This window comes from Crocuta crocuta, unplaced genomic scaffold, assembly GCF_008692635.1.
Source record: "Crocuta crocuta isolate KB4526 unplaced genomic scaffold, BGI_CrCroc_1.0 scaffold687, whole genome shotgun sequence".
Lineage (NCBI taxonomy): Eukaryota > Metazoa > Chordata > Mammalia > Carnivora > Hyaenidae > Crocuta > Crocuta crocuta.
In genome coordinates, this window is record NW_027530182.1 from 609,242 (window position 1) to 621,343 (window position 12,102).

Sequence of the window (12,102 nt, forward strand, 5' to 3'; positions counted from 1 at the left end):
ATAAACATTTAGTCAATCATGGAACTAAAGTGAGAAGGCAGTAGATTTTACATGTATAGTCCCTGAAAATTTGTTTCCAAAATAATTCCTGTTCTTCTCTTCAACAAGCTACTTTCTGGCTGTATAAAACTTTATGAAAGTTACTAAAGCTTTGTATCTTAATTTTCAATTAAGACTTCCTTAGTCATAGATTATTATAGGGATTGAATGAGTCAATATAATGTTAGAACCCTTAATAATTCCTCAATAAGCAGGAGTCCTACTTTTTACTGATGTTGCCTACTATACTCTTTTTGAGAGGGCTTAGCAATATAATCTCAATTACATCAGAATGTAACTTTAAAAAATATGTTTAAGTAAAAAAGTGGGTTTTATAACGAACAATAAAATGACAGGGCCAACGGGAGACTACATGGATAAAATGCAATGTCCACAAGGGACTTACAATCCAGCTGAGAAAATAAGTACTATGTACATAAACAATGATTCATTTACTCATCTAACCATTTATCAAAAATCTACTGAGGACCTATTACAACACAGTCCTTAGGATCAAGGAGCTTGACAGTCTAGTGAAAGTAGACAAGTATACAAGATAACTATAGAAGAATATACAGAGAATGCCAGCAAGAATGGTTATATGCAATAACATATTGTATAAGTAAGCCTTAAACTAAATATTTGAAACAGCTGGAAACTGCAATCAACCCTCTAGGTCAACTAGGTCAACAACTCTAGGTCAACTACTCTTCCATTTTTAATACAAAATTATACCTGCAGTAAGATTTTTGGTTACCAATATAAGTAAGAGGGGCTAATGTGACTCTCTGGCTGAGATTTAGGGAGTAACTAATATACTGACGGAATGTGCCAGAAGCCTACAAATCTTCATGGAAAAGATCTACAAATTAACTAGAAATATAGGATTCCATGTTTTCTCCAATTCTACAGTAATGTTTTAAATCAGATTTTAAAAGTGCATGTAGATACAGAACATGAGAAAATTACATCAGAATATAACTTTTAAAAATATGTTTAAGTAAAAAAGTGCGTTTTATGTGAATGTGGAAAAATTGCAAGTAAACTGAAAACTCAAAGCTTTAACTGCTTTCCCCAAAAAGAAGCATTGTTTTAATCATTCAAGCAATTAGTAATGCTTTGAGAAAATTAAAATGCAGTATTCCTATGGAAGAAATACAGTTAAATAGTTTTAATTACTCAATGTTATCAGAAATATAGAGAAGTTACAACATTGAGCAGAGAGATGATACAATAAATATATTTTTCACACAGGAACATATTATTCTAAAGAGCAATATAATTCCACACATAATAAAAAAATGCTTTTTATATACTATGCAATGTAACTTAGTATGTATTGCAACTAATTCTTTGGCATGGGAAAACCCAGGTTCTAGAGTATTCTATGTATTCAAAGTTCAACGAAATAGTAAATAGCCAATATTAGCATATAATATTAAGAGCATAAAAGAAATCATATTCTAAATTGTAATGATTTTTCTAGGTTTTTTAAAGCTACTGAGAAGATACTTCATATAATATTACAAGCAGAAGTATTCTATTAGAAATATTTTGTTTTTATTAAACAAAAAATACAGAAAACAAAATGCTATATACAGCACCCTTTATAGAAATATAAGTGAGCTGGGTTCAGCATAATTAGCAATAATTTCCTTATTTGCAATGGTGATTTAGAGTTGAGTAAACCAAACATAATCTGTACAGATATTGTACTGAATGCCACTAACTCACATTGATTCAGTGGGATACCTGGCAAAATTTAATTATAAGGATTAATAATCTCAGGACCACATTTCTGGGTACATAGTAAATGGCAGGTAAGCCCACTAGTTGTCTGATTAAGGAGAACACTATTTAATACATTATCTCACTTAAACTAATTTAACATTTTGAACATAAGATACTTTTCACTGCATAAGATAATGAAGTTAAAATTACCACCCCTGCATTTGTGATTCCTTCTGTATTTATTTAAGTAACCATGAGTTGGTATTTGGGGTGTGGGGGAAGGAAGGACATTTTCCCTTTTAATTTGACAAGCTTTACTTTAAGCTAGCTTTAGCAATTCAAGTAGAGTCCCACAAGAGTACCTATGAACAAATGCAAAAGCTCAATTTTTTTCCTTTGAGAATTTAAAAGCACAGCTAAATACATCTTCCCTGCTCTACCCTCAACCTCCCCACAACTGAGAAAAGCACGATGCTCCCGAGACACCATCAAAAGCTTAAGCTATTATATAAACTCCACGGTGCCCAGAAAACAAAAATGCTTGTATACAAAATTTAGATAAACTGTCAGAGCAGTGTCATGGTATACAATAGCTCACTGTCAGAACCTCAGCAGAAGGCGCTGTACCAGCTGTTACAGAGTTTCTTGATGAACCCTCTCCAAGTCCGGTGACTGAAAACATGACTAATACAATCATCCAGCACTGTGTGCATTGGTGCTCATCAGAATGGACATTATTCCGGGCTGTGTGTGAACTACTGCTCAATAAGAAATCCTGACAATACCAATTACATTAATAACAACATCACTATCCATTTCATTCGGAAACAGAAACAGAAAAAGGCCAAACAGGCTGAGTAAGGAATAATTAGAATAATCTGTTCCCTAAATAAAGAATGCTTCAAAGCAGACTGCCTTGAAGACATTTTAATTTCAATATCAATTTTGGAAAAATGTACAAACTTCTATTTAAACATGTCTAAAGTTAAATCTAAAAATAATCAAAGGTAATCCTTTAAAATTGGGTTTAAGATTAGACTATTCCACAGAAACATCTGGTTGTGTTGCGATCTTTTAACCTTGGAAATGAGATTAGAAATCCACTGTTTTTAAATTTAATTTCTAGTTATTTTATCTGGGTCACACATAATCTGCTCTTGCTAAGTCTAAAATGACATCAGATTATCATTACTGTGATTATCCTGTTACCTTCTATTATCAGGAAGAAGAGAGGATTTTCCCTCTTACATGAAGAGAAATGATATATTTATTCCAAGTAAGAATAGTGGGGGAAAAATTACTGAAAACTGAGGTCCTGCTTCCTCAAAATCTCAATCTAAACCTCAAAAAGATGGCATATGTTTTGTGTATTTGTTGTCTAACGGGCCTACATTCAAACTATGTAATGATGGTTTATATAATGAAATAATACTCCTACCAGTGTTTTCCCAAAATGCCTCTCTGCGGTACAGGAATAGGGGAAGGAGGAAGACTTTAGCGGAAGGATTCTATTTACTGTGACTCCTTCTCCTCCTTTTCTTTCTTATACTACTTGACAAATTCATCACTTTCTTTCACATTGTGAGAGATGCAGGAATTCAAATGATGACAAAAACATCCAGGTGTTTTGAAATGTCCTGTGGGTAGTCCTAATTTTTTCATAAAATGAAACCAGCAAGCATACTGTATTTAAATAGGTAAGCAAAATCTCTGTATTTTTAAACTTTAATTAAAATATTAAACTCTATTTTATTTAAATGCTAATTATTCATTAGATTTAAAATTAATACTGAAGTTAAATAACCTTAAATAATTAAGCCTTAAAGAGCCTTAAATCAATGTGAGGATGAGTGCATTCTGGAAATGTTCAAAAAAATTTCTTAATATTCCAAAAACAGTGACACTAGAAGTTCACCATGAAAGCCCAGGGAAATGGAATTAAAATTTACTGTAATTCTTCAAAGTACCTGGATTCAAGAGGAAGTGTTATAAGTGGTAAATAAAGAGTGGACTAGCAAATACAGTGTATACTTTCTCTTAACACTGCATTCTTTTTTGAGTGTTTCACAAATGTACAACTTCTACAGACCTCAGGACCGTCTAGTACAGAGTATCCTGAGAGGGTATTCTACATACACAGAAAGAAAAGAACCTACCGGAAAAAGCATTATATTAAAAAATGTGGTTTCTACTTAGTTTTAGAAATATCACACCAGGAAAAAAAAAAAAAAAAAAGAAATATCACACCAGAACCAACCTCCCTATCTTAAGACAATAAAATGTTGCTCAATATTATAGCGAAAGAAAAAAATCATGCAACGTGAAAAATATTAACATGTTGGTAGTATGGAATAGAGTCAGAACAGAATCTGATACTATACATTCTTTAAAAACCAACAAATTCAAAAAATAACTTTGTGGCCAACTCCAAAGCGAATGCTAAAATTTTAAAGTAGGGAATTCTTAAAAGATTTCGAAGGCTTTGCTGCCAAACCCTCCTCTCTGAAGCTTCTGGGGCTGCTACGTAAGAAAACTTGCTGCCCTTGGCTATTAACTCCTGACGGCCCTGTTGGTAACTTGTACTCCTAGCAGCAATGTCCCAAATGTCCATTTCTAGTCACTCATCATGAGAAACTGGAAAAGCCTGACAATTCCCACTCCAAGGGATAAAATATATACCAGTGAGTTTGGTAAATCCAAAGTGAAAATTCAAAAAACGCACGTATAATCTGGCAATTTTGGCATGACTTATCAACAGACTATAAAGTAACTGTGAATTAATATAAAAGTAGAGAAAAAAGAATTTAGGCAAAGAAAGACCTACTTTCATCTTCACCACTGTTACTAATACCATGCTATTTATCATCATCAGAGAAATCATAAGAGATATTAGAAAACACTTCAAGTTGAAGAATAAAAATATATTTAAACAGACATTACATGATCCATGAACAACCAATGAGCACATGAAGAAGTGTCCAATATCATTAGTCATCAGGGAAATACAAATTAAAGCAAGATGCTATTAAAACCTACCAGAGTGGCTGCAATTAAAGGCTGATACTAACAAATGTTGACAAGGATATGGAAAAACCAGAATTCTCGTACGTTGTTGGTGACAGTGCAAATGGTATTTGGGGAAAAGATTGGGCCGCTGCTTATGAAATAAGTGTCTACTAAGTGACAAAGCAGCTCTTCCTAGATGTTGACCCAAGAAAGTGAAACATGCTTCCACAAAAAGACTTGAACAAAAACATTCAGAACTTTATTCAGAATTGCCACGACCTAGAACCAAGCCAGCCCTCTTTGAATAGAATAGAGAAAGAAATTGTGGCATAGTCATACAGAGGAATACCACTCGGCAACGAAAAGGAATTATCACTACATGCAACAACATGGATCAAAACAGTATTATATTGAATGAAAGAAGATCCATATAAATGGGTACATAGGAAATTCTCCAGCCAGTACTAACCTATGGTGGAGAACAAAAGGACACCAACGGTGCCTCTGCGGAGGATGTGGACTTACTGATTAGGGCAGGAGGGAACTCTGTGAGGTGATGGTCATATTCGGTACTGTGACAAGGCTTTGGGTTGGGCTGTGCGCATCTGTCAGTGCTCCTCCAATACTAACCCTTAACGTATGCCTCTCACTGTATGTAAATTCTGCCTCATAGGAAAAACATGGAAACAAGCACTGAGCTCTAGTTCATGATTTGCATGGTGAACAATCTGATGCCTGCAATTTATTTTCCTATGTATCAAAACATATAACAGATTGATAGTTTGAAATGAGATAGAGTATTCTAACATGTTAATTGTGATTGGGTATTCATTCTAAAGTTCCTTAAAAGTTCCTGTGTGTTTAAAATTTTTCCTACAAAACCTGGGGAAGAAAGGTTATTAGGAGTACCTTATAAAATATGGAAACACAGGTTATACAGTAAATGTTTTCCTTCCATTTCTGACTGCATTCTTCCAGTTCAGAGGTGAGGATTAGGACTACCATCTAATGTGCCTTTCCAGGGGAGTCTGAGTACAGCCAGTGAGACAGAGATAGAGAGACAGCTATCTCCTGCACTGTTTCTTTTTTTGAAAGTTAACATTTTTATTAACCTTTCTTATTGATCAACGAGAAAAGGATACCTTAAGAAAATAGACAAAGGACATCAACAAACCATATACAAAATGAATAAAATTAACATTTAACTTATGCTAGAAATAGGCTCTTTTTTTGGGAAAGAGCTATATTGGCATATAATTCATACGCTATACAGTTCACCCATTTAAAGCGTACATTTCAACGGGTGTTTTTTTTAGTATGTTCACAAAGCCATGCAACCATCACCACAATCAATTTTAGGATATGTTCATCATCCCATACAAGAAATCCTGAACCCTTTAGTTCTCATCTCCAGCCCCCCTGGCTCTCCACCCTAGGTAACCACACGATCTCCTTTCTGTCTCTACAGACTTGCCCATTCTGGACATTTCATACAAATGGAATCATACAAATACATGGCCTTTTGTGACTGGTCTCTTTCATTTAACATGTTTTCAAGGTTCCACGTTGTATCATGTATCAGTATTTCACTTCTTTTAATAGCTAAATAATATCCACTGTATGGATATACACAATATTATTATCAGCAACAGATACCTGAATTGCTTTCAGTTGGGGCTTCTATGAATAATGTTGCTGTAAATATTCACGTATAAACTTTTGCATGGACATAGATTTCATTTCTCTTGGCTATGTACCTAGGAGTAGAATGGTAAGAGAAATGATAACTCTATGTTTAACTTTTAAAAGAACTGCCAGACTGTTATCTTCACTGTTTCACATCCCCACTAGCAGTGTGTGAGGGTTCTGATTCCTCCACAGCCTTACCAAACTTTGTTCTTATCCTTTTTTTAATGCAAATTTATCTATTTTTGAGAAAGAGCGAAAGCATAAGCAGGGAGGGGCAGAGAGAGAGGGAAACACAGAATCTGAAGCAGGCTCCAGGTTCTGAGCTGTCAACACAGAGCCTGATGCGGGGCTTAAACCCATAAACCGTGAGATCGTGACCTGAGCCAAAGTTGGACGTTTAACGGAATGAACCACCCAAGCGCCCCTCCTTTTTTTATTATAGCCATCCTACTGTGTGTGAAGTGGTACCTCATTACTGTTTTGATTTTCATTTCCCTGATGACCAATGATGTTGAGCATCTTTTCACGTATTTGTTGCCCACTAGTATAACTTCTTTGAATGAATCTCCATTTACATCCTTTCAACATGTTTTAATTAGGCTGTCTTTTTATTATTTATAGCTCTTAGTCTAGACATAAAAGCCCTTTTCAGATACATGATTTACAAATATTTCCTCCCATTCTATGACCTGCCTTTTCACTTTTTCATAGTGTCCCTCTGAAACACAAAAGTTACAGTTTTATTTATCCATTTTTTTCTTTGGTTGTCTTGCACATTTGGTATCCTATCTTAGACAATATTTCCTATTCCAAAATTTACTTCTATGTTTTCTCCTAAGTGTTCTATAATTTTTAGATCTTACATTTAAGTCTATACTCCATTTTGAGTTAATTTATGTAAATGGTGTGAGGTAAGGGTGCAACTTTATTCTTTTGCATGTGGATATCTAGTTATCCCAGCAGCATTTGTTCAAAAGACTTATCCTTTCCCCATTGAATAGTTTTGGCGCCCTTGATGATAATCAACTGACCATAGATATAGGTCTCTGGACTTTCAATTCTATGTCATGTATCTATATGTGTTTCCTTATGCCAGTACCACACCTTCTTGATTACTGTTACTTTATAGTAAATTTTGATACATTTTTTTAACCATACATTTCCCGCCCCCCCCAACATACTCTGGTAAACACTTTTCATACACAATATATATGTCATACATAGTATAAAGGAGATCTTTTGTAACACACACCTTTATTTACATCCATATGAATAAAATAGCTTCTACAAAATAAATGGGTAGAAGTTGATCAAAAGGACTGTGCATTTTACCCTCCTACACTGTTGGTAGGAATGTAAACTGGTACAGCCCCTCTGGAAAACAGTGTGGAGGTTTCNTGACAATTTACCTTTAAAAGAGGTTACACCAATTCACATCCCCACCGACAATGTATAAGAAAACCCTAACGCACATCTTCTACAATGCAGTCTGTTACCAAACTTAAATACATATTTGATATAATTTTTCTCACTTCTTGAACTTTTCTGCTGTGGTAAATCTCACATGGTTAATAAATTCATGCAAAAAAATAAAAATTACTAATAAAATGTTTCTACCAGCAACTCCATTTTTTGGAACTTAACTTAAATAGTTTAAAGTGGAAAAGAGATGTTCAAAGTAATGTTATTTGTAATATAGAGAAAAATGATTACACACTAGATGCTGATCAACAGGAAAACTGTTCATTAAAATATGGTATTTTCACTGGAGTATATCCAACTACTAAAAACTACTAAAAACAAACACGAAGTCCATAGCCACACAGAAATACATTAATTTTTAAAAGCAGGATACAAAATTGTACCTATCCTCTACACAGACTGATTTTAACTACTTTTAAATTACACAGGCATGTGGAAATGAAAACATAAATGACTATGAGGAATTCTCTCCTTTAATTGCTAAACTTTTTGTAACTTCTTGAATTAAGTTCATAATTAGGGAATGTGTTCATAAATACATGACTTTACATTTAAAAAATATATACTTACTGTGATGATGCCAATTAGTTGAGTATAAAAAAGTCCAGTTATTCCAACTAACATAGTAATGCCCATAAAGGCAGCTAGTCTCATTATGGCCAATTCATGTCGAACAACAAAGAGGTCCTAAAGAAGAAGAAAAAACAAGGTCTTAAAAACAAATTGAAAAGTTACTTATTGTTTCAATGTAGCAGTCAAGAATTAACAATAAATTATTATCTTAAAAAATATTCTCCCCTTTTTGAGTTTATTTCATTTAATACATAAATATTTGAAAATTTCAGAAATAATTGTTTTTAACTCATAGTAGCAAATTGAAAAATAGGATTTTTACTACTCTTGTGTCAAAAAGACTGAATCCTAAAGTGGCAAATTAGCCACGCTCATTTACTATTAGCAGCAAAAACCATGAAACCATAGTGTATAATCTGTGGTTACACAAAAGAAAATTTTATTATTATACTGCTAAAAAGCTTGAATGCACCAGCCTGTTTCATAATTTTAAAGTTCAAGTGATCAAGACACCTACAGGTGATGTCACTTAGTCAAAATGAGGGGAAATATAAATAAGATCATGTGGACCAGCTCTTAAGCCCACTTCATTCATTCATTCATCCATTCACCCAACCCCCACTGCTGAGCACTGCACTTGGTAACAGAAAAGTAAAAATAAGAAAGATATGCCCATGCCCGGAAGAAGTTACAGCTTACTTAGAGAACCCAACTTTGCAAAACTCCAAAACAATGTAATATATATGCTGTAACAGGGGCACATGCAGAAGACTACACAAACACCAAGCAATGCCTAGACAGGAAGGAGAAATGGGAATGCTGTGAGGAAGAGTAGATTTCCTGGCTCAGAGCACAAAATAAGTGTCTTGAAAGTGAACCCAAGAAAGCGGAAGAAAGACAGGAAAACGAGAAGCATTTCATGTACTCTGTTACCAAGCAGACAGACCGGAGGAGTGAAAGGGAGGGAAGAAACAAAGACTTCTGGAAATCTGTCGCTGGGGCAAAGCTCTGGGATAATACTGCCACAGTGGACAGAAGCAACAAAAGAAGGGAAGGACCCCCAAAACATAACCACCCACGTGCTTCTTAAAAACTGATTCAGGTGAATGCTTAAAGGTATCCTGGCAGCAACATCAAAAAGAGGGAGGTCACCGAAGAGAAGGAGCTTGTTTGAAACAAAGAACTGACGTTTTTCTGTGCAATGCAGTGACCACCCACCAGACTCAAGCAAAACCCTGATTCCACACCCAAACCACTTAATTCATTAGCCTGGAGAAACTTAAAATTCACCAAGAGACTTTAGGTGCCGTGTAGCAGTCATATATTAGGCAGTCATCTCAAAAGCATAGTGAAAAGAGCCTCATGTGGAGTCTTTACAAAACATATAAAGGTGGAGCTATGCCGTGAGTTCTGCTATAATGCTGTTGGAAAACACGGATTTGTTCCAACATGGTTGACACACAAAGCAACAGTGTGAGCACAGCAAGAATTCTGGTTTTGCTTACATGTGATTTTATCTGGAAGGAAACCCTGGATGGACAGGAAAACTGCACTCAGCTCAATCAAGGCATGTGGGGACACACATCACACATGCACACACCCCAACACCTACCATCTACCTCAACTGTTTGTGTCATGGGCCACATTCATCCACATCTGGTGTTACACACTTTCCCTCTGATTCCAGATGATTCCCCTTCTGTCAGTACTGCAAACCCTTCTGATGCCCATCTCCACAGCAACATGGCAGGTCCCTTCTAAGGGAAAGTGTCATGTTCAGTGCAGTACTTATGTATTTAACTATTTAACGTGTGTGAAACTGTGCTGCTGTTTTTATTAGGCTCTGACCTTTTGAGTGTCACTGACAAAGTTTCTGGGTGTCATGCCTTCATTTTCCCATAAGCCCTTTAGTCTGCATTGCATAATTCTGTATAGTTTGCCAACTACAAATAACAAATGTTGGGGATGATGAAACTGAAATATCTAATTCTAATGTTACATTTATTATTCACTTGGTTGCACATTTATATTTAAGAGTATTTGTGTGAAACGGTAAATACTTTGAGAAATTTCTTTTTAGCACTCAACATGTTCAAAATACAATGGCATTCCAAGTTTACACACACATAATTAACATCTTCAGTACTAAATCCAAATCTTAGTCACTTAGCACTGTTCTTCAGAACACATCTTAGATTTTTTTTTTGATGAAGCACTTCTGAGATTTAAAAACTGGCTTGAGAAACTTCATCCAAACCACAAGAGCACACTTGCTATTCAAGACCTTTACTACACAGTCAGTGTTATAGCTGAATATGTCTCCCCCAAAATTCCTATACTGACGTCCTAATCCCTAGAGAGTCTCAGAACATGACAGTATTTGGAGAGAGGGCCTTAAAGAGGTGACTAAGTTAAAACAGTCCCTTACGCTGGGCACTGATCCAATCTGAATGGTGCCCTCATTAGAGGAAATTCAGAAACACAGACACATACTAGGGATACTCAAGCACAGAGGAAAGACCATGTGAGGACACAGCAACAAGGTGGCCCATCTGCAAGTCAAGGAGAGGCTTCAGAGACCCCAAACCTGCTGACTTCTTGCTCTTCAACTTCTAGCCTCCAGGACTGTGAGAAAATGATGTTCTGTGGTATTTTGTTACAGCAGCCCTAGCAAACTGATATAGTAACTGTATTTGTTTATCTTTTCATTTTTCCCATTTTTTGTTAAGAAATATGCTACATCCAGAAAATGCCCAAGGTGTAAGTTCAGTTTAGAGAAACGTAATGGGACCCTCTCAGGAATGAGGACATTTGAAACCATCCAGAGCTTTCATCTATGCATTCCTTCCCTGTCACATTTGCGCCCTCCTCCCTACCCTGAAGGTAAAGCTTGTGGATTCATGCTTCATACCACTTGGATACTACCATGTTTTAGTTGTACACTGCACACATCTTCTTCTACACGGAGTCCACCTTTACACTTTCTTTATGGCATATTTTGATAACTCCAAGTGCTTCAATTTAGTCCAATTTATCGATCTGTCCCTTTAGTGCTTTTTATTCCCTGTTGATGAAGCCTTTCCCAACCCCAAGGTAATAATGGCATTCTCCTATATTATCATCCAAAGCCTTAAAGCTTTACACTTTTGCCTTTCACATTTAGGCCACTAATCACATGGACTTGATGTTTATTCTTTTGTGTACAATGAAATACAGGGTCTGAACTGACATTTGCTCTATGGATATCCAATTGTTCCAGGACGGTTTATTTAAAAAGCTCTCCCTTCCTCTGTGATCAGAGGTCAAGTGTCCATATGTGCATGAGTCTGCTGTAGACTCTCTATTCTATTCTCTCAGTTTGTTCACCCCTGTACCAGTGACTCACATTTTCATTACCATGGCTATCTAACTCCATACCTAACAGGCCAAGTCATCCCTTCTTGTTTTTTTTTCAAGAATGTTTCGGCTATTCAAATCTGTATTTCCAGAAAATTTTTAAATTAGTTTTTCAAGTTACAATACACAATCACACACAGACACACATATATTGTCTCCATTAAGCTTCACAATTTCCCCCCAAAG

The 12,102-nt window shown here is 35.6% G+C and overlaps 1 protein-coding gene across 5 annotated transcripts in view; it reads right to left on the minus strand.

Moving 5' to 3' along the window:
* ZDHHC21 (zDHHC palmitoyltransferase 21) overlaps positions 1 to 12,102 on the minus strand; it is an 82,528-nt gene that overhangs the window by 28,376 nt on the left and 42,050 nt on the right. For all 5 annotated transcript variants that reach the window (XM_077765039.1, XM_077765037.1, XM_077765038.1 and 2 more), the window contains one exon: positions 8,518 to 8,634. In XM_077765039.1, coding sequence (XP_077621165.1) covers positions 8,518 to 8,634 — 117 coding nt within the window. The remainder of the gene's footprint in view (positions 1 to 8,517; positions 8,635 to 12,102) is intronic.